Below are 24,792 nucleotides of genomic sequence, written 5' to 3' on the forward strand. Positions count from 1 at the left end.
TTGTCTTGTCGATTATTGGTTATGCGTGGACTGCCACTCCGAGGATGGTCTCTGACTGCATTCGTCTGTTGCCAACGTTGCCATAAACACCAAATGGTGTTTCTGTGGACGTTAAATTGTCTTGCACACCAGGTTGACTCGATCCTGCTTCAAGCATACCAATGGCTCGCAGACGCTCATTTTCAGACAGGCGTGGCATTTCGTAATGTTGAATAAACAATGCATATGGAATCCCGTTAACGCACATATTTTTACATCCATTCTTGGGTAGTGAAATGCATGGGGTTTGCATATAAGTCAACTTTTGCATGGAATGCATGCTTTTCTGTAGCAGTTGCGTTTTTGTGACTTGATTCCATACATGTACTACAATATTGAAAACTAAACTTTACTTGTTTGAAAAATACACTAAAATATTGGTGTCACAGGAACTTTTGTTGTTGAGTATATTCAGTAACATGTATGGTATTTGCGTTTCTTTTGTTGGTGAGTACCGTATACTGCTGTGTATACGGCAAGTTTTCCGTGCCTGGAATTAGGGGACTTTCAAGGGTCATCTTATACACAGGGTTGAAGAATTTTGATGTTTTTTTCCCCAACACAAAGACATTACTGTGAACACAGAACACCGGAAATACCATGTCAAAAAATCTGTACTGAAGTACCCAAACTAATCATGTAACTACATTGTCTGGTTTCAAAAAGTGTTCATTGTATATCTGAACTTATGTTTCTAATCTATTTTATCAATTTTATTCAATATTTCATTCAATATTGTTCAGATTCATTTTGGCGAAATTGTGTCTGAAGTGATCGGTTGATTGCACAACTCACAGCAACCACTGTCACATTACCTTTATTGACACCTTGAAACAAACTTTAGTGGATAGAGAATGGATATATGTGTCATAAATGCCATACATTGACTCTTTGAAATTCATATTTGTTGTGGGAATAAATTGTTCCTGATAAAAAATAGTTTCGGATACAATTCTTCGATCATTGTGTCAAAATTCTTTAAAGTTACGTTATTGGGTACTTTTTGACCAATCACTGGTAGATTCCGAGAAAACATGTGAACAGCTGATGGCTATTTCCAGTTTAGTTTAAAAGACAATAACTGCAATCTTTATCTCTGCATGTAAAACAATGCCTAGCAGAACAGGAAATACAATTTAATTGGTAAAGCATCATGTCTAGTGATGTTTTATCTCAAATTTTAAATTTGTATTGACCAAGTTTGATTGTCATGATCTGTTTGTTTCCCTGAATTTGTTGAAGGGATACAATGTCATTTTCTTCTGCGGAAGACAAAAAGGTTTTTGTTGCAAATGTAGTGATTGTGTATGCACTGGTGATGTGCTTATTCCGATTTACTTTATAGACAGGGTAAATTAGCATCAATTTTGAATCCTTGTACATGGGTGGGGTTGCCTTATAGGTGGGGTCGCTTTATAGACAGCGATATATGTTATGTATTTTAAAGTTTTCCCCAGTACAGTACAGTGAAGAGTTCACCAATTAGTTGTGTCATATTTTGTGAGACATTCACCAATTACTTGTCTTATGTGCCCCTTATTTCCTATTGTCTTGCCCATCACATGCTAGGGTGAATTTGTATTCATAACAATAGGTGCTGGAGAAATAGGAAGACCCCTAATAAATCACCAGACTGGGCACCAGCCTGATCATAGAAATTATGCAGCGAGTCAAACACCAGTAACATGTTTTAACCCCCACCAAATAGATTCCCCTCAGTGGAGGAATTTTCTGTTTGGTGGATGATTTGGCCTGTCGTTTTTTATCTTTTTTACATTATATCCATTTTTAAATTAAAATTTGGTCAACCATTTGTGATTGGTATCTCCTAAAGTATTAAATTCTACATCGACTTTACTTGCCCTTTAAATAGGACACTATTGTGTAATGTTTGTTCATTATTTGATGTCTGTAACCTCATGAGGTGAGGTGAGGTGAAATGGGGTTTAATGTCGCGTTAAAGATTATTGCACTTATATGGCGGTGTGTGTGTGTGGCTGCATGTACTAGTCTGGACTAATGCTGATTTTATAGTGCCCACCGAGATTCCATGTCGTCGTTTAACATGAATACCCCACTCTGACACAATATACTGACTCCTAGCCAAACAGTCCTTGTTTTAGGCCCTGAAAGCCAAGCACCAGGCTGGGTAACCACAAGTACCATCTCTTAATGCCTTTGGTATGACATGGCTGAGGATAGAACCCCCCAAACTATCCACTCTCCCAGCGGATGCTTTGTCACTAGACCACGGAGGTGGTTTTGTGTAACCTTGACTGAAGAAAGAACTGAAAGAAAGAATGTTCAATTTCATTGCTTACGCCTGTGATGATGTATTTGAAGCTTTAACAACTTCCCACAAATAACTTAAAATTCTTAGGCTGTTTAGAAGACACTGAATGTATGACAGAAATAGGAAGTGAAATTATGCCTATTAGAATTCAAGATAATTTGTGCTTCTGCATGGTCGGCTAATTTCATTATGCTCCCCTGCCCTGGTTCAAAATTAAGTATTATGTCATGTGTATGCTTGGTCTTGAATAGTTAGCTGATGAGGAGGCCTAATATGAGTTTGCTTTGTGTAATCAGGTTATCTGATAGTGCCAGTAGCCCAACAGGAAGGGAGCAATGGTCTTATGGTAACATCACCCTTGACTGCTGTGCCATCAGAGGTAATTATTCTATTACAACTACATTACTTTTCGAGTTGTTTGCAAATGCACTGTTAATGGTATTGCTTCTGTGACATTCTTGGCATATTGGCCAAGAAAATGTGTAAAATTAAAAAACAAGTAATCATATTATGTCGATACAATGCAAGTTTCTTTGATATACATGATATAAGTAATTCTCCATTGTAAGCCAATGTTGTGGACAAGGAACAAGACATATATTTGCATTAGTCATGTGCTAGTATTCATTTAGTGTAATGTTTGGTGACTGATGTTATTATTTCACTTATATGCGCCTAAAACAGTCTTGTTTAACATGTTTAAGGTAACAAAGTTTTTGCTGGCTCACTCTCCACATGTCATGTTACTAAGTTTCCTCTGAAGGTGTGTCTTACTTGTTACCAAAATGAAAATATAATTGTCAGTAGAAGATACAGGTGAGATGAGCAAGTAGTGTTTTGTTTTCTATTTAGATGTAATTATGACCACATGTGTAACATGGATACAAATAAAGGCAACCCAACACTGGGTAGCTACTTCCAGTAAACATTTCATTCAGGCATGTATCTCATGAATGGGGTCCCTCAGTGATTCACTGATTGGTGGCGACTTGTTGCCCTTTTTTTACATACTGGTACATGTCTTAAAGTTTTGTTTCGAAAAAGGAAAATCCTACCCATTGCATGCCAATCAAGAAGAGATACCTAGATTTGATGTTCCTATTACAGTATGCATGTTAGTCAAGGAGGGATACCTAGATTTGATGTTCCTATTTGATGTTTCTCTTACAGTATGCATGTCAGTCAAGAAGGGATACCTAGATTTGATGTTGCTCTTACAGTATGCATGCCAGTCAAGAAGAGATACCTAGATTTGATGTTGCTCTTACAGTATGCATGTCAGTCAAGAAGGGATACCTAGATTTGATGTTCCTATTTGATGTTCCTCTTACAGTATGCATGTCAGTCAAGAAGGGATACCTAAATTTGATGTTGCTATTACAGTATGCATGTCAGTCAGGATGAGATAACCTAGATTTGATGTTGCTATTACAGTATGCATGCCAGTCAAGACGAGATACCTAGATTTAATGTTCCTATTACAGTATGCATGTCAGTCAAGACGAGATACCTAGATTTGATGTTGCTATTACAGTATGCATGCCAGTCAAGATGAGATACCTAGATTTGATGTTACTATTACAGTATGCATGCCAGTCAAGATGAGATACAGTGGTCCCTCGCTACAACGCTACCAATGGGGTCCAAATAATTGGTGGGCGTTATAGACAATGAGTCGTTTAACCGAGGCGGAGGCGCGGGAGCACGCTCGGCCAATCTCACGATCTTTGCCTTGTCTTGCACATTGCAATGATACAAGTTGTTTACGGTTCATTGTGTAAAAAATACATCCATTATGTTTTCGCCGTTTGTTATTATTTACAAGCCTTAACTGTCACATTCAATGTGAAAGTACTCTACTTACATGAAAATATGGATCGATAATGGTAGTAACAGACGCTATGAGTGAAGAGCCAATCACTATTCATTACGCAAGTACAGAGTGTTTTAGTGGCATTGATTGGTCATGTTGCTTAAAATACGGAAAACGAGAGTTTTGACCAGCACTAGAATTTATTACATGTGCGCATTCAATACACATTCATACAAATATAGATACACATTCAAGCCAGATTAATTGGTTTGATACGGTTGCTTGATCCGGATCAAAAGGAATGACCGTCGTGTTGTGACAGCAACTACATGTGAGTTGACAGTGTCGCCTCAAATTGGATTGCCCACTAATTAAGAATATGAACTTCGCTTATGGTTCTCTTTTATTGCATGCATGTGCTTCTTAGATCAAAGGATGTATAGTGTTAAAAGTTAACTAGACGAACAATCGTATTTCCGGGACTTGCCACGGATGTTTTCAAACAGATTATTAGAACTCCATTCAGTGATAAACAGTTGATTATGCAATGAGAAGCGTTCTGTGAAAATGAACAACGAACAACAATACAATCATGTCTGTGTAAAACTCTCAGTATAAAAAGTGTACATAAATTTTTGGAGCCATGCGTTACCGCACGTAGTAACCGAGGTAGCGCTTGATGTTCCTATTACAGTATGTATGTCAGTCAAGACGAGATACCTAGATTTGATGTTCCTATTTGATGCTGCTAGTACAGTATGCATGCCAGTCAAGACGAGATACCTAGATTTGATGTTGCTATTACAGTATGCATGCCAGTCAAGACGAGATACCTAGATTTGATGTTCCTATTACAGTATGCATGTCAAGACGAGATACCTAGATTTGATGTTTCTCTTACAGTATGCATGTCAGTCAAGACGAGAAACCTAGATTTGATGTTCCTATTTGATGTTGCTATTACAGTATGCATGGCAGTCAAGACGAGATACCTAGATTTGATGTTACTATTACAGTATGCATGCCAGTCAAGACGAGATACCTAGATTTGATGTTCCTATTACAGTATGCATGTCAAGACGAGATACCTAGATTTGATGTTTCTCTTACAGTATGCATGTCAGTCAAGACGAGATACCTAGATTTGATGTTACTAGTACAGTATGCATGCCAGTCAAGACGAGATACCTAGATTTAATGTTCCTATTGCAGTATGCATGCCAGTCAAGACGAGATACCTAGATTTGATGTTACTGTTACAGTATGCATGCCAGTCAAGACGAGATACCTAGATTTGATGTTACTAATACAGTATGCATGCCAGTCAAGACGAGATACCTATATTTGATGTTCCTATTACAGTATGCATGCCAATCGAGAAGAGATACCTAGATTTGATGTTACTATTACAGTATGCATGCCAGTCAAGAAGAGTATGGGTGTGCCCTGAAACTGGCTGTGACAAAGTATTCAGGAAGCTTTCGAAACTAAAGATACACCAGATGCGTCACACTGGAGAGAGACCTTTCAAGGTATGTGATTCAAAGTTCATTAGTTGTTCTTTCAGATCTGTCTCGTTGGCCTTCAATCAAACAGGGGCGGTCGTGTAGCCTAGTGGTTAAAGCGTTCGCTCATCTCGTTGAAGACCCGGGTTCGATTCCCGACATGGGTACAATGTGTGAAGCCCAATTCTGGTGTCCCCTGCTGTGATATCACTCACTCACTCAATTAAACATCTTTACAGTTTACTAGTTTATTGACAGTTGGGTCTGTATCTTATCTGTAAGCATTTGTATTGACATGATGTCTCTTTGACATCCTATAAAGGTCATATAGCCAGATCAGCTTGAATATTTGAAGGCATTGGTGGCCTGAGGAATCTGTCCCTTGGACAGACAGATGTATTTATGTGTATTGCAGGTTGCCGGTCACCTTTAGTCATCATACAGTACAGGCACTGCACATTTTTAAGCCCTGAGCTTAATTACCGATCTTTCGAATTTTGATTGCGTAATATTTTATCAAATTTTTAGCCCAGAGCTTAAAAACAAAAAAGGACAAAAGCATGATAGGAAGAATGAATATCCCAAGTTTAGTAAAACGATACTCACAAATAGAATGAGAGAGCAATACTTTCACATAAGACATGATTTTCTTTTTCAACTTGAAAAGCATGAACCAAGAACACGTTCAAACAAGAAGTGACACCTGCGAAAGAAGTAACAACAAACCAATATCACAGTTGTGCCTGTCTGCCCTATGTGCTTAAAAAGTCATACTGAGTATCCAGAATGTCACATACATTAGGGGTACAATGTTGTTTGCAAATGTGGAAATCTCTAACAGTGCTTTAGGTGCAGTATAGGTGAAAACTGGCCATATAAAAGCGTGCCACAAAGAAAGTCTGGTAAGGGAAATCAGTCAATTTTTCAATATAATTTAAGGCCATGGGCTTAAAAGCGTCTTTTTTGAAAAGTATATTTGAGCCCATTGGCTAAATAACGAGGGCTTAAAAATGTGCAGTCCCAGTAATACTGTATCGTGTGCATTATCAAAACTGTTTCCCCACAGCTGTTTAGAAGGGAATACATACTATATATGCAAGCAATGAAGTTTGATATGTTTCTGTTTGTATGTTGTCTGATGTGTTGACCCAGGCTGGATGGGATGTTAAGACATTTAAGACTGAAGTGCATATAATTTTCTTATAAACATTGTTAGAAGCATTGGACTTTTCTGTTTTAAAGTCTTAACACCTATGGCAGTGGAAGTTATATCATTCAACTGGAATTGTGTTGTAATATTGCTTTCTTTCTAATCTGAGAAGATTGGTCTTCAGCAACCCATGATTGTTGCAAGAGGCGACTATGCTTGTCGTAAGTGGCGACTAACGAGATCTTGTGGTCAGGCTCGTTGACTTGGTTTGATGCATGTGATCGTATCCTAAAGGCTCATGATGTCAATCGCTGGGTTGTCTCGTCTAGATTCAATTGTTTACAGACCGACATCAATCGCTGGAATATTGAGTGCGGCATTAAACAAACAAACAATATTCCTGTAGTTGTAGACCCAGGACTTTCTGCTTTATCATGTTTAAGTTGTCTTGCATTTACCAATTTTTCCCAAACCAAAAGTGATGTCATTGTCATTAGATTTGAAGTGATGCCATCACTGTGGAAATGTCTTGTGTTTGATCATTATGTTGCTAAAGGACACATACCTACTTTAATCTGGTATAAAGTTGTAGCAAACAACTAGTCATACATTTCACCAAACCTCAGGTAATGGTATCCCACTGGAAATGGGTATCTAATGATACGGCGAGGGGGCTGTTTCTCTTTTCCTAGTTTACAACCAAAAGTGTCTAGTGTATATCTTACTTCAAGTTTTTAATTAATAGGGGATTTTCGAGATTACTGGTAGTTGCCGTTTTTTTACTGGTAAAATTAGGCTTGGATCAGTAATTCATGTGACTGTGAGTCCCTGAGGATCGGTAACTAAATTTACTTATTAACTCTTTGTAGCAACTCAAACCGAATTAAAATATTCCAAAAAAAGAAGAGAAACTGACTGAACTTTGGGGGAATGATGTGTTGATCTTAGTTACTTCTGAGATGACATCATTCATTTTGTGAGCCATAAAGGTAACTGCATTGAACATGATATTGAAAGAATTAAAACCAGGTAATTTCCATGTGATATACCGGTAGTTGACGCTTGTCTGTCCATAATCATCTCGTTTACTGAGCTCAACATGAAAACCGCTCAATAATTTTCAAAATAGTTGGCAGATATATCAAACAGATTCTGAAGTGGTGCCTTTTGCTTTTTGCAGATTTTGGGCATTTTCTCTTTTTCTTGATTTTCATGGAAACAATTTGGACTTATTCTCATAAGGGGGTGGATTTCGTTTCCGAAGCACAACTCAAAAAACTTTCATCTTTCAACCAAACTTGGCTGATATATCAATCAGATCCTTAGTGGTGCCTTTTATTATTTGCTGATTTTGGCCATTTTTCTTTTTCTTGATTTCCATGGAAATAATTTGGACTTCGTCTCAAAAGGGAGGGGTAGGTGTCATTCCCTGATCACAATTTGAAAACTGGGAAAGACTTTTCATCCAAACCTGTTACATGTATAAATCAAGGGTTGACGTGGTCATCTTGCTCTTTAGCATGTTAAGCTATTTTCCAAAATTTGATTTTTCTTTTTCCATCGAAACAAGTTAGGCTTACCTGAAATGGAGGTTGGTGTCGTTTCCGGAAAAAACTAAAAACTATTTAACATTTTTCATCCAAACTTAGTACATGTATTAACCAAAGACTGAAGTGCCTTTTGCTATTTAGGAATGTTAATAAAAAATTAAAAAATCTTGTTTCCAAGCAAGAAGTTTGATTTTGACTCTGTTCATGGAGGTGTGTTTGCCCAGACCATTTCTCTAAAACTAATAATAGGTATTCTTCCATGACACTTTGCATACACAGAGACCATGTTGTCAAATGGTGCCTTTTGATACTTAGGCATGTTAAGAATTTATATTTTTTCTGTTTCCATGGCAACAAGTTTGACTTTGACTCTGTTCATAGTGGTGTGTTCCTGACATAGGAATACAAAGTTTTGGTAGCTCAACAACCACTCTTGTTTACAGACAGACAGATTAGATAGAAATTCTCTTATCAAGTCTATGGACTAAGGGTCCGATGATTTGGGTTTTTTTAATTTGTGGTGGGATTTGTCACCTTCTGATGACTCTTGTTTTTATTTGTTCAAAGTTAGGACTGAAAAAAATTGGGGCTGGGGGCTGGTAATTTATAGAATTGACAGTCCACCTGGACTGGCAGTTTCAAAAGCCAGCTGGCAAAAATTACATAAATTAGAACATTTATTATATCTATATACTTATGCAGATACATCCTATTGCAAATTCGCTTTTTCTGTGAGGAGATGAAAAGTGAGGGTTCAAAGGGAGGTATTGCTGATCTATGACCTGGTGGACAGTGCCCCCTGGCAGAGAGGCATGTTTTGGGTTCTGTGTTATGGGATCAAAGAGAATTTGCAAGAGGTTGGTTGTATCAGGATAAGAAATAAAACATTTTTAGTTAAAGCTTTTTTGTAGTTTGCATGAAACAAGGGCTTTGTTATTAAATGTTAAATTTTTAAACTAATGCCGTCTCACAGTATGTACTTCTCTCTCTTCTTTCGATCCTATGTGGAAATGTGCATAACAAACATTTGCTACTTCTAAAGAACAATACACCCGAACACACCCAGCATCACCAGGTCATCTCCCAAACAATCTGGGTCATACATGCTTTTCTTGCCGGTTGACCCACACACACTTGAGACATGGTTTCCCCAGCTCATTCTAATTGCCAAGTTGTGGTGACATGTTTATGCACCAAGGGGATTAATTTGAAGTTTTGATTGCCTTTTTGTTCATTTTCCCTGGCCATCCTGTGTCTCACTTGCAATGCTTGCAGATGGGTATTTTCACCATCAGACCCGCACGATGTCTATTTGATTGTCACGGGCGTTACAGCACATATGCTTAATGCGTGGATGTGCCGGATGAATTGTTTATTATTTATTTGCACAAACCTGCTTTGTTTGCAATCGACTGTGACCTCTGTGACCTCTCTTACTGTTTGAAAGCCTACCCGGGGGTTGCCTACGTGATCGGTCCTGTGTATCATCATTAGGGACAAGATCTTTTTGGGAACCCTGCTTTGTATAGTTCCTACACAAACCCTCATGAATACATTCCCAGGGGAAGAGCTACTTGACCTTCATGGTTCTCCTGCTTCGTCCAGGAGTTCTGACTTCCCGAAAGTACTTCGTCCGAAGACACTTTATCATCATTTGTTTTCTCCTTCAGCCACCTCACCTAATATTACGTTCCTTCCAGGCTGGTGTTAGCGGATTTGGCTAACAACTAAGAGAAAGCTTGTGGATGTTTTCTTCGGAGAAATTGAATACAGTTTCCTTGCTTTTTCTTGACTGGTACTCATGGCCTAGCAACTACGGCTCCCGAGTTGGACAGGAATATTGCGACATTGGCTCCTAAACATTCTCTTGCTCCTCTGTGGATGATAGAGATCTAGTTCACCTAGACACTTTGGCTCGTCGAACACTTCCCCTAATCTCGACTATTCTCTCGGACATGGAAGGTCTTTCATCAATCTTGGTTCATGCATCTACTCCTGAAAAGCCTGCATTCAAGGTGCAGTTACACTTATTCAAGACAACAGCTGTCCTGAACCTTCTTGCCCACCACAGGGGATCAATTACCACTCTTAGACCTTCTCTTTTGCGGAAGTGTTTGAGCAATGGATCCACTTTTCATGGATGTGGTCGCCAAGCCAAGCTGACATACTGTATCTATTTCTGGACATAAAAGTAGCAACAAATCTTCCAGATTGAGAGGCACAGCCTCCAAATGACGTGTTGCCTCTTCAGAATAACTGGAACCTTCAACCTCCAGCTGTACTGGTGGTTCCAGCACCCGTCGGCGGAAGATTAGGTCGATTCGCAAAGAATTTGGCCATCTTGGACAACCTTTTTGTACTGAGCCTTCCACAAAACGGGTAATCTACCCTTCATTGCAACACCTCGAACAACATACAAACCGCTTCAATGCCTATGTCCAGACAAGCAGCTGGTCCCAATGACGTCAATCGCATTACTACAGCAACTTCATGATCATTCTAGATCTACAGGCAGGGATTGACTTAGGCTGCTATTCTGCGATATTCTCGCATAGTTGTCTTAGATATAGCTTCAACATTCATTCAGCGCAATAGAAAATTGTGTACAACTTTCAATAGTTTTATCTGCATTGACACTTTCATTTTCACCTACAAATATCTAAAATGTTGTATTACTTGAATAAAATTATCTACCATACCTAAAAATGTCAATAAAAAACTTACACGATAATTTATTCTATCATCAAAAGTTGAAAATCGAAACATCTATTTGCATACTCGCAACACTGCATGCTATCTCTTATTGTGCATAATCGATTCCTATATCACTGTGTGGAGCTTTGCATCAGCTGACCATGGAGGAGTGCGCAACATTTTTTATAACGGATTGGCAAAACAAGTGTTTGTTTTTACAACATAAGCACTTTGGTATCGCACGAAAATCTGTTTCGGTGATCTACAATACCAAGTCATTAAGTGTATATTTTGTCACTTAAATCCAAGCAGAAATAGAAAACGTACATGTATGTACATCTGTGCAGAAATCAAGAGAAAAGGTCAAACCTGGAGTATTAATCATTGTATAATGAACTGTCACTTCTAATTAATTAAAAAGTCGATATTGATAAGATATCATTTGAAATGGTCAGAGACCCAGTCTTTGATACGGTACACACTACAGACAGAAATAAGACAGTGAAATTGACGAAAGCCCTGGAATGTAAACGATATATTTTTTGTCAAAAACTGTAACACCATTTACTACAGTCATTATTTCACGCCATCACTTTGAATATATTAAATTACAATATTAAAAAAACATTGTCTGAGACCTAGAAATTTGATAACTGCCGATTGTTGTCCCATGCATGCCAATGAAATGAACAGCTGATGGTGGTAAACATGCCTCCTAAACAATCTATAATTGTCTCACTCAAATAATGCCTTCTAACAATGAACAAGAAATACAGAAATGTTAATGTAATTTCTCCTAAAGTAGACAGTGGACAGAAATATAAATACTAATTCATTTTTTGTTGACACTAATGCTAATATTTTTAAATGTTTGTAGGGGAATAATTAATGTTCGAAAATATCAGAGGATATATCTATATAATCTAGTAACATTAATTGCAACTTAGTTCAAGTCACAAATACTGAAAATCAAATACAATTTTCACTTTGTGAAGACGAAATATCTCTGAAAATTAGCAAAATCTCATCACACGCCAAAGGATCTCATTGCTTTTGGACCAGGGAAGATTTTCTCTCATAAGTAAAAATTTCCAGGATAATCCCTGCACACGACACATATTTACACATCCCCACCAATCAGGAGCACTGCCATTTTCTCCAGTTTTTCCTTGGCCATCACTATCAATAGAAGGTGCTCCCATTAAGAATTCTTCATCCCCGTGGCTATTTATCCACCTCACAAAAGCCATTGTCAAAATTGAGGCATCGTCTTGGAATCATACAGGCATTCTTCTCCAACGATGCTACTTCACACTTCATCTTCTTCATCAACTCTGATGTATTATCGACACACACAAATCTGACATGACTCCAACTCAGTGTCTTCAGTTTATCCTGGCTCTCTCTAGGCAAGATGTTCGTGCCCCAGGAACATTGGATGAAGATACACCTTGTGCCATTGGCACTCAGACAAGTCTCCTGACGTCAGCACAGGCCCTCACCAGGACAATTCAACATTCGACCAATTCAGTGCTTTCGCAAGCCCTGTCTCCAGAACAACGATTGTCTGGTTCTAAACTCCCTGCTGAACCACTTGCAACCTCATCTCTAAGGGTGGCTGCTCCGGTCTCATCCAACCCTCAACGCTGTCGGCTCTACAAAGTAATTGTATTCTGGCTGCAATTATTGAAGAATGTTTTTGGAAATCTGATAAGATTTTTGCATCCACAACCTCCAAGACTTCTCTTGTCTGCATTAATTTGGGCCTTTGGTTCTTGCACAGATTGGTTGAGACATGTACCAAATCCAGTCTCCTTGTATTACGTCTCTCGCTAGAAATAATAAACCTTGGCATGATTGTTTGAGTTTATTAATATTATTATTCTCCCCAACTGAGTATCCAATTGGAGGATGCATTCCCTTGTTAGCTCACCGGGTCTGAAGGACCAAGGTGAGCTTATGCCATACTGTGGCGTCCCTTGTCCGTACGTCAACAATTTTTCAAACGACGACTTCTTCTGAAACACTAATTGGAAATTAACGAAATTTGACTGGAAGCATCCCAAGGTGGTGGGGATTAAAAATTGTACAAATGGTGGCACTGAGGGCCGGGGCCAAATAGTAATTTGGCTATATTGCTTTAAATGACTTCTTCTCTGGATTTAAGAAATAGATAACCATATATAGTTGGAAGCATTCTCTGGTGGTGAGAATTCAAAATTGTACAAATGGAAGGGCTGGTCAACACCCAAGGGGCTGAGGGGCGGGGCAAAATAGGGGCATTTTGGCATTATTGCTTTAAACGATTTCCTCTCTGGAACTAAGAGATATCAACCATATTTGGTTGGAAGCATTTTCCAATTTTGGGGATTCAAATTGGAGAAATGGAGCAGCTGAATAATTTTGCCAAAATAGCCTTTTTTAGCCCCTTTTTTAAGTTGTACATTGTTTTGTTTAGCTTTACAATTCCGCTCACTCACGTATGAACATGTTACGCATATTGTACCTGACATCGCTATCCACGAGGTTTGTCTTATGACACTAGACAGTATTACTTTTTATGGTTTTGTATAACTGATTAGCTCCAGCTTCCTCTTGTATAACCTATGGTTGTAGTCTTTATAGACTAGGGAGTTGTGCCCAACCTTCCAACCTGGGGATAAATGCATAGTGTGAGATAGGATAAGTTTAAAAGAATATAAATTTTACAATAAATTGTAGATTTTTTACACTTATCCTGTCTCACACGCTATATGCCCATTCATCCATCCCTACATCTCAATTCCTCTAGCCTATTAAGTTCTGAAAGAGAATGAGTTGGCTGGGAAAACAATGCATTCAGCACATGTGGGTCAACCGACAAGAAAGATTGCTGTGAAGTGTCCATAGTAACCGTATGCTGAGTTTGTTCGGGTGAATTGTTTTTTAAGAAGCTGGAAACCTTTGTTTAGGAACGTTTCCACTTAGGATCGAAAGAAGAAAGGCATGTGTTCATAGTGTGTAATAGGATAAGTATTAAAAATATACAGTTAATGGTAAAATTTACAATTTTGCCTTTCAGTGTTCTCGGTCTGGATGTGATTGGGCTTTCACTACAGCATACAAACTGAAGAGGCATGAAGAATCTCATGAAGGAAGGAAAGACTACAATGTAGGTAGCTTTGAAATTAGCATTGCAGTGGAGATATGACATCCTGGATAACAATTCTCATACCGCTCAAATAATCCAAAATGGTACATACTTTTTTAGCTCACATGACTGAAAGTCAAGTGACCCTAGTCATGGGCTGTTTATCTGGCATTGGTGTCAACGTTTGTGATCATCCTTGCCTCAGAAACCAAAGAAACAGAACCAACGATGGCACCTGAATGTCTTCAAGAAGTTCTAATCTCGTTTTCATTTTAGCTGGGAAACAGTTTAATATTTGATTGGGAAATTTTGCATCAAACACATGCTGAACTGGTGCCTTTTCATGTTTTGGTATTTCTTCATACTTTTTGTGTTTCCTTGGACTTGGACTTGGACATGTAGCATTTTGTCAAATTTCTAAAACAGTCATATTCTAAGAACCAATATCAAGGTATAGAAAAATGAAAGTTTGTGGGAATAATTATGGCTGTAAGGAAATCCATTCTTATGTTTTTATCCCCTCTGTTTGAAAAATGGGGGGATATAGCGATCAGCTTTCGTCTGTCCGCTGGTTTTTCCATTTCTAGAGCAGAACCCCTGAATATTTCTTGTTGAAACTTTCTATACAGATCAGTTGAGTGGCGAACTGGTGACTTTTGATGGTTTTGAATTTTCATTACAAGTTGATTATTTTTTGTAGATCTGTAATGATTCACTGATACCTACATGTCATTGATACTTAGTTACAGACGGTATTTGAATCGTCAGTTTAAGATCGCGATAAGCTATGAATAGAAGAGGAACCGATGGCAGAAGTTGCACAGCGCCATCTGTAACAATGGCAGAACGGGGGATGTGGTGGCAATAATGGATGCGCCCGCTGCATTTCGTGTTTAGTTTTGGAGTTGTATTTTAGTGATTTCTTCATTTCTTGGCAGCGAATAGCTTTAATATTGCTGATGCGGCGTGAACCTAGATTTATTCATTCAATCATTCTTCATTTCTTACTAACCCGTGAAGATCAGTGCTAGAATAGGTCTTCAGCAACCCATGCTTGCTGTAAAAGGTGACTATGCTTGTTGTAAGAGGCGGCTAACAGGATCAGGTGGTCAGCATCGCTGGCTTGGTTGATGCATGTCATTGTGTCCCAATAGCGTGGATCGATGCTAGTGATGTCAATCACTGGATTGTCTGTTCCAGACTCCATTATTTATGGACCGCCGTCATACAGCTGGATTATTCATGAGTGAGGCGTTAAACAACAAACAAACAAAACATTTCTTACTATTTGTTGTGAAGTATCATGGTTCCAGTGGCATCGTCAGTCCGTATTGAGATATGTATTGTATTGTATTGAATGATGTCAGGCAACACTCACCTCTATTTTCTTGTTGAAACTTGCTATACAGATTAATTTAGTGGTGAATTGGTGCATTTTGATGATTTCAGATATTAAGCATCCCCTGCCACGAACAGAGTTCATCTCTCTTCTGTCTTTCCATCCGAGTTTTCCGAAATGAGTTGAAAATTGGTGTCTTAAATTCATAATTTTGAGAGTTGTGACCCTTGCTCCATGCTTTTCAACTTCCTGTATAGTGTCTGCAATGGGGACAACTTTTCTGAGAAACTGCTGATGTTACATGAATGAAAGTTTGCATGCATTTCTGTGAGATACTTGTCAAGACTGTGTTCGAAAATTGGTGCTGTAAATTATATTTTCCAGAGTTACTTGCTTGATGTTTTTACATTTGGAGCACATAGGTACGGCCCTTGAAACAAATGTTTCGTTGAAAGATACCTACCCTCAAGTGTGAGATGTACGCTTACTACAACAATAAGTTTAGCGATGGTGTACATCAGTCTGCAATCTTTCCAGAAGTAAACTGAAATATGTGGACAAATCAAATCCCTTGCGTATCAAATATGCAAAAAAAAATATAAATACTTAATTGAAATAAAACAAATGCATACATTACAACTGTTAGATAAAATGATTGCATATCAGCCGATCACAAAATTCATTTACGTGTACGACAAGCAAACTCAAATATACCCCTGGACATTGTGCCTGGCAATGTATCTTAAACAGTTGCTGATTGGTGCTTCTAAAAATAGCGTCCAATGACCATGCGTCTTTCTCTCAACACTAGGTTTTGCAGACATTTAAAATGGCTTCCGAGGGTCGACGAAAGCAGACTCTTCTGACGGGTCAAAACAAAATTTCAAGCTATCTCAGCATTGGAAAGAGTTCTCATCCCAACGATTAGTTAGTAGGGGGTATTCTGGATGAATTCATTGAAAAGTGTTATTTGTCAGAGTGCGTTGTGGGTGATATTTTGAGTGAAATTATCTGATCAGTCTCTAACTCTAAAGCATGGAAAAAGCATGACAATAATCATGTGTCAAAAAAGACAATATATGAATGGAAACATAACTATCCTTGGCTGATATTTAGTTGTAAAGACAATGAAACGTGATTGAGTTGTCAGGAAATGAACACTAGTCTTATTCTTACCAGCGTCTAGGCTTTGGAAGGCACACCAAGCATACAGATTTCCAGTTATGACACATAATTGCAGCATTGATCACAGATACTTCCAAAGTTGAAGTGAATATTGTATTTGAGATGTTAAATGCTGCAGGTGATAATGTAGACAATATTAGTAGCTGTTTGTGTGAGGACACAATTCTATTTAACACAGTGTATTATGCTGCTACATCTGAGAGTCCATCAGAACTTGTAAATTGCATGTTGGCAATGCAAGAAATGAATGGATTGAAACTGAATGACAAGAATGTAAGCTAGAGTCACTTACAGAAAAAACTTACAAAAGTGCATTTCCCACGAGTTGACAAAGGCTGTTGTGAATGACATTGTTTCATATCAAGTATTTTCAATAATGCTTGACGAAAGCACTGATGTGATTGTTAACAAAAGTCTAAGTATGTGTGTGAGATATGTAAAAACAGGAGAGCATGTCACTACATTTTGTGTAATCAACCTATTATGATAATGGATGTGCACAAGCAGTTGTGAACTGTGTTGCAAAAGAGTTTAAAAATATATACCATTGACTTGGGCAAATGCACACCACTGTCCACAGATTGTGCTACAGCAATGATGGGAAAACGTACAGGTGCAGACAAACCAATCCAGGCTAAGTACTCGCCATTCTGTGTACAAACCCAAAGTGTAGCACACAGACTAAACCTGGCTTGTGTTGACTCAATCAAAAAGAATGAATACATGTTGAAGTTTGGAGACAAATTTGACATCCTGTACTATTTCATCAGTGCATCAAGTGTTAAAACACTGACACTAAGAAAGCTACAATTGTTTCCTGAAGAGCCAGAGACAAAAGCAAGGTTACGGAGAGAAGGTTATTAGAGAAGGTTGAACCCTTACTGAACTCTAAATAACTTCTTGAAGAATGGCCTAGACTGAGGGGTATGTTTATAAATGACAAAACAAAGAAAAAGCAACGAAAATTTATTAATGTTTGGCAGGGGGATTCTCATTGTAATACTGACCCAGTCAGGCATACTGCAATATGCATACCATAATTAAGCCTGACTGGGTAAAAAATGATGTGCATATACTCGCGGCCGAGTATAAATGCACCGGTTAAAATGGCTGCCAGCCTACCTGCGACCAGGTAGTCCAGTGAAGCTACAAGCATGGTTCCCAGACCTCGAGCTTGCCCTGATGGTAGGGGCGCTTCACTGGTTACTAGAGGATAAGTTGCAATTTGCAAAATGGTGGTTTGAATTACTTATGGAAGGGGGGAAGAAGATCCAGCCCAAAATGATCAGTTGGGGAGAATACGAGCAAACTGAGAATCCCCCATAAGTAATATAAATGGTAAGTGTATGTACAGTTGTGTATCAAAAATGGCCTATGGCCCTACCATGACATGAAAATATATATGACTAGATACTACGCAAATAGTAGAATAAGATGAAGGCAAAAAAACAAACCCCAAATCATGATAAATACATACATGTATACTTAGTAAGTATAAACGGTACTATAATACTAGTGGTAATAGGCTATGAGATCACTGTGTTGGCCGTGGGTTACAAGTGGCCATGAGGTTTTGTGCTCGAGCAATTGAATCCCGAGACGTTCTGATGTAACGGGTATAGCAGTGAGATGTCCAGTGTCCTAGAGTCTGGATCATATGATCCTCAATATTCACTTTGGCTGCCGAAGTAGCCGCACCAATTCGGAATGAGTGTCCATTGTAAGAGTCTTGGTTATAACCCGCTCTAGTCAGTAGTATTCTTAGAGTTTGAATAAAATATGTGCGGGATAATGCTCTGCCACAGGGAGACACAAAAAGAGGAGCATTGGAGTCATGTGTCGCTGCTGAGCGCCAGTAAATGTATTCGGTCATGCTGGCTACTGGACAAATAGCATTGCCAACTTGATGAAGTATGAGAGTGATTCCTTGTCGAAATGGATCAGTTTTGGATGATTTCAGATGCAGTTGGAAGTATGACAGGTCGCTGGAAAACTTGACAGAATTAAGACACAGATGCATGTTGGGGTTGAAATTATCACAGGTAAACTCTCCGCATCTAAGAAAGGCGAAGAAAGCTAAACAACACACTGCTTTCATTAACACCACATGACATATATCACTTAACACTTGGGCTGTGATGGGTAACCGTATCCTGTTTGTAGGACACTGATCCTTCTTGATAGCAGAGGTGATTGTCTGTAGACGTTGTAAGTTGCCTGTAGTCCATGGGTTGTCTATTCCTGCCTTGAGATAATAGAATCTAACACCACACAAGTAGGACTTAATAGTGGAGTATCTCAACTTGAGTGTATGATAGCAATAGGTAACAAACAATAGAAGTGTCTGTTCTGACAGTTGGGGGAGTTTCCCAGGCGTGACTAGAATACCACATAGAGCCATGAACTGCATAAAGGTGGTATACCCTGACCTGTACACTTGTGCTGTTTGATTCGACACAGCACTTGACCACAGTTGCGTCAGATCTTGCTCTGTCCGCCTTCTTGTCGGAGTCATGGGTACATCAGCTGCGATGTTGGAGGACATGGAGTCGGGAGTGGGTATGCTTCTGGTGCTAACTTCCGAAATTTTGCAATCTGTTACTGAGACAATGCATCAGTAATACAATTGATCTTTCCAGGGACATGTCTAGCTGAACATACAAAGTTATTATTCACTGCTTGAAGTGTTAATCTCTGCACAAGGCGCATGATGGTAGGAGATTTAGACCGGCCCTTATTAATGATATCCACAGTGGCTGTATTGTCACAATAAAACCGGATGCACTGTCTCTTCCAATTGTGACCCCACAAAACTGCTGCTACGACAATTGGATAAAGTTCCATCAAGGCAATTGAGATGTCATCGCCAACTTGGTCAAATAGGTCTGTAGGCCAGCGAGCAGAGAACCACTTCCGTTGGAAATATCCACCATATCCTAATGAGGCTGCTGCATCAGTGTAGAGAGTTAAGGTAGGTGCATCCACTGTCTCCATGATGAACATAGATACACCATTCCAACTAGTCAGAAATGTTTTCCACATATGGAAGTCCAATCTACATTGTTGATTGATAGTAACTGTGTCTGTCAATTTGTGAACTGAATGGGCAAGCTGCAGCAAATAGCTGATGAATGATCGTCCTGGTCTAATAACTTGCATGGCAAAGTTCATATGCCCTAACACCACCAACATCTGTCTTTTAGTAACTGTTGTTTGGCGTAACAAGTTGTCAATAATCTGCCTAATCCTGGCTATTTTCTCGGCTGGCAGACTAGCTTCTAATTTCACTGAATCTAAGGTTATTCCCAAATACTCTATGCATGTGGTAGGTCCAACAGTTTTGTGATATGCCAATGGTATGCACAACTCCTGAAACATTTGCAGTAGAGATTCCATAGATCGTGAACCTTCCTGCAAGGATGAATCAAAACAGATGAAATCATCTAGGAGATGCATGGGTACAATGTGTGAAGCCCATTTCTGGTGTCCCCCGCCGTGATATTGCTGGAATATTGCTAAAAGCGGCGTAAAACCATACTCACTCACTTACTCATCTAGGAGATGTAGGATGTGATGAATATCGGAGCAATTCTCAGCTATCCAACATATGGCGACTGACAGTGTATCAAATAGCTTTGGACTCGATCTACATCCAAACACAAGCCTAGTATAGTAGTATAGTTGACCTTGCCACCTAATGCCATGGAGATGCCATTGTGAAGGGTGAATAGGAATGAGTTTGAAGGCATCCGTAATGTCTGTCTTACACATGAAGGTACCACGTCCCAGTTGTTTGATAATTTGAATGGCATTGTCAACTTTGAGGTACGTTAATGAGAACTTCTCCTTGTCAATCAGTGAATTTAAGCTGGGATGGTGATTATCCTCATGTGGGGCTGACATGTCAACAATTAGACGCTTCTTTTTTTGAATACTTGCCTTCCACCATTCCGACAGGATTGACTCTGTGTACTTGGAAGGGACTGATTTTGAATGGACCGATTTTGAATGGACCTATCAAGTAGCCTTTGGCCAATTCGCTCTGGATTAATTCTGTCACTGCATCAATATTCGGGTTGAGTTGATCTCAGGTTGCGACAAATCTTGCTAGTGATAGGAGGATTATCAATGCCTGTAAGAAAACCATTGGATAGTCCATTGAGTAGTTGACGCACCATGGAATGATCTGGATGGTTTTGCAAATAGAGTTCAAGAGTATGGATACATACAGGCGATGGAACTGCGCCCAGTTCCGCACATTGGTCTAGTCACTGATCGCGTTTGGTGCGTCGAGTGTCTTTAGTGTCTCTTGTGGTATTTTCCTGTCCCCGTTCCTGCTTGCACTTGCTGCGAGGATGGTTCTTTTTGCATGTTGCACAAACATGTAGGTATCGACATTGGGGAAAAAAAAGTACAAGAGTCATCTTGATAGTTGTTGCAAAGCTTCTGTCCTTGGTGGTGTACGATCAGACGGCCTTTGATGTCATGAGTTTGGGAATTTACATAATGTCTACCTGCACTGCGGGAGGCCTGGGATGAGATACCATTCTGACGAGAATCAGTGTTCAATGGGCAAAATTCAGCCTGGTGATCAATGCCTGTACACAAGTTGCATTGTTTGGCTTTCCTGGCTGTAAACACCTTGCGGTAGATTTCTCCGTCTAGTGTTCCCCAATCCAAAGGTTCATTGAATTGTTGAATACTTGCTGCTGCTTTCACCGAAAACATCTTGTGGTAGGTGTACCAAGCCGAATCATTGGTTTCATTACTGAGGCCCATAATGATGCGCTGGTATTCGTCCAATTCATCCCGACGCCAGGAGTGTTGTTCTGTCATAATACGTTTGTATCGCAGGAAAGCATTCATAAAATCATTGATTGATATGGCCTGATGGAGACGTTTGTCAGTCTGAGGTTTAAGCTGAATTTCATTGCCGGCTATGTGGATAGTCTGTGGGCCGGTCTGAATCTCATCAGGCATTAATAACAAGGCTAAATTGACATCCTTACCATCTATGATTTGTTGACGTAGGACTGGTGAGATGGTGTCAATTCTTTGTACTGTGTTGGGGTCACGACTTTGACGTCTCGTCCCATCTAAGTTGCCTTGGAGAGCAGTGTACAATGTAAACTGTCGATGGCTGCCTGAATTCACTGCTGAAGGCTGTCGATATATCGTAGACATGGTAGAGATGGCAGGATTATTGTCTCGTTCATCCTGATTGGTCACAGTGGCAATGTTGTTCGGCAAGATGGACTGTGTAAGCATAGCCACTGTAGATCGTAAAGTTTGAACATTTTTGGTCAATTCAGCCAAATTCATTTGCTGATTGTCATTGGAGGACGTGTCTTCAGTGTTACATGGACGGATAGTTTCAGTCGGTGGCCCGAGTTGTGACGTATTTGTCGTATCAGCATTAGTATCCTCACTGCTTGTTGACGTCACGGTAGCCGAAGGTACTCTTCTCGGAAGTCGCTGAAGACGATTTGTTGGCAATGTGGCACTGTTCCTGGTATATAAATTTATATGCAACAATTGGGCTTTTGTCATAGAGGTAGGCAGGTTGTTAAGTCCAAATTCTTCGGAAATGCGCTTCCTGAGTTGCGAGACATACCAGTTTTGCGGATTAGGGTCTATGATATCGGGGTTATCGCTTGCGTAGCGGATGCGGGCCCTGTGGGTACTACGAGGACTTGTGGCTGCATCGTCGTCGACTTGAGCCAGTTGAGGCTGGGCGCCATTGTCTTGGCTTTCGGGCTGTTTGCGTAAGTTACTTCTTTTGGCCCTACGAGGCGCCATCGTGAAGTGATTGCGTGCTACAATTGATAGCGGACCTGGTCACAACGACTTGTGAACCTTGCAGGTAAATATCACGCCGAATGACTTGAAAAAACTGGCAAACTTTGCTACGTCGTGAGAAAAAAGCTGCTAACAATGGCGTGCAAAACAAACTGATGCGCATGCCTGGAATATAGACATCCTGACAATAGAGATTACTGAGCATGCGCGGATGCCAATACCGTGATAAAAACATCCGGACATGATGCACCAGATCGATAAATTACGTATTATGTAGCAATACAAAAATACAATGACAGAAATGCTAAATTTTAAAATATAGATTGTGAGGTAACAATGGTTGAAATATGAAGAAACGAAATAATGTTTGCCTTTATAAACTATGCTTAACGACTTAAGCAGCAAATTAATGGTTCATACTCAAAGCTGCAGACTGATCACAAGGACACAATGCCCAACTTTGCCAACTGTGCGTCTATTGCACTCTGTATATGCAGTTGACAAGTGTGGAATGTGAATGCAGCTTCAGCACACAGAATTGTCTGAAGAACAAGTTCAGATCTTCGTTACGTTCAGAGAAGCTGAACATACTTCTAAAGATAAGCATGCTTCTCCTCCTACCTTGGTCTATGATCATCGTCCTGCAATCCACTGCTGGATGCAGAAGAAGAGAAGAAAAGGAAGACTGTTTAGAGAATACCAGCAAAGACCTGCAGAAGTTCCTAATCTCAGTGACAGTACACTTCCGTACACTTCAATAACCATCAAATAGCAAATTCCCTTCCACTGATTTACCCACCTGAACTAGAAATAAAGGAGATCAGTGAGACTGCTTCATCTGTTTCATATTTAGATCTATGCATAAGGATTCAGTGTGACAAAACACTCTCCACAAGACTGTATGACAAGAGGGATGACTTTCAAGTTTCGGATAGTCAACTTTCCTCTTATGTCCAGCAATATTCCTGCAGCTCCGGCACTTGCTGTCTGCATTATTATAAAACCAGGTCTGATCTGGTGAATGTATTACATGTCTCTGTCCGTCTGTCTGTAATCATTTCGTGTCCGAAGAGTAACTCAAAAAACATTCAGTATTTTTCAACAAGTGGCAGATATACTGAGGCAAATTAAAAAAAGTAATCCCATATATGATAAACAATGGACAAATGTATCAGAGAAGGTAATTTTTAATCATTAATGTCCAAAGAAGGATTTTAATTAACGGTGGTAACCATAATTTGTTCCAAGCAACTACGGTATTCGGTAATAACATCAACAGTATAAATCATAAGTCCCAAGCACGAGAATCTGATGGCACACAAGTTCAGTAGCGTGTATGGCCACCATGTGCGTTGACAACTGCCACACAACGCCTCCGCATGGACCTTGTGATGCTTGTGAACACATGATTGTGAAGACGACGCCATTGTTGCTGCAAAATGGTGCCAAGATCTTGCAAGTTCTGTAGTTGGTTCTGGAGAGTGCGCAGACTTCTGCCAAGAGCATCCCAGATGTGTTCGATGGGATTGAGGTCGGGAGACCTTGACGGCCAGTCCATAACGTTGACTCCTGCATTCTGAAGGAAATTCCTTGTCAAAATTGCTGTGTGGGGTCTGGCATTGTCGTGTTGGAAGATCAAACCGGGTCCATGTGCTGCCATAAAAGGCCAGTACCTGGTTGCGGTAAGCAGCAGCTTTGAGGTTGCCACAGATGACAAGAAGCCTTGAACGTGCATTGCCACAGAAAGCACCCCACATGACACTTCCGCCTCGAAATCTGTCAACTTCCTGTACACAACACTGGGCGTAACGTTCATGACGGCGCCTCCACACCCTCGCCCTACCATCAGCAAATTGAAGATTAAATCGGGATTCATCACTGAAGACGACTTGATTCCAAGTCCAAGAGTCCATCGTAAGTGTCGCTGTGCCCACAATTGACGTTGACGTCTGTGTAATTGAGTCAGAATCGGCCCGCAGTATGGCCGTCGTGCTTGAAGGTAAGCAGTTCTCAGACGGTTTTGAACAGTTTGCGGTTGACATCATTTCTGGTTGATGTAGCTGTCAAAAATCGGTTACGGAGGTGACGTAAGACAATCTGACGATCTTCTGCATGTGACGTCACACGTGGTCAGGCCTGGCCGAGGGCGATCAGCGGTGGTACCCGTTTGCTGTAGACGCGTCTGTAAATCATAAACAGTCCGTCGACTACAACCCATCGTCCTTGCGACTTCAGCTACGGACGTTCCCGTCTGCAACATGCCGATGGCACGTTCACATTCCACATTTGAAAGGT

General features: G+C 39.8%; 1 protein-coding gene across 1 annotated transcript in view; it reads left to right on the top strand.

Annotated features, from left to right (window-relative positions):
• Window positions 1–24,792, top strand: part of LOC124114618 (zinc finger protein ZXDC-like) — an 83,181-nt gene that overhangs the window by 4,641 nt on the left and 53,748 nt on the right. The window contains exons 2-4 of the mRNA XM_046475292.2: window positions 2,629–2,711; window positions 5,558–5,677; window positions 14,106–14,195. Coding sequence (XP_046331248.1) covers window positions 2,629–2,711; window positions 5,558–5,677; window positions 14,106–14,195 — 293 coding nt within the window. The remainder of the gene's footprint in view (window positions 1–2,628; window positions 2,712–5,557; window positions 5,678–14,105; window positions 14,196–24,792) is intronic.

This window comes from Haliotis rufescens, unplaced genomic scaffold (genome assembly GCF_023055435.1).
Source record: "Haliotis rufescens isolate VD_foot unplaced genomic scaffold, xgHalRufe1.0.p SCAF_6, whole genome shotgun sequence".
Classification (NCBI taxonomy): Eukaryota; Metazoa; Mollusca; class Gastropoda; order Lepetellida; family Haliotidae; genus Haliotis; species Haliotis rufescens.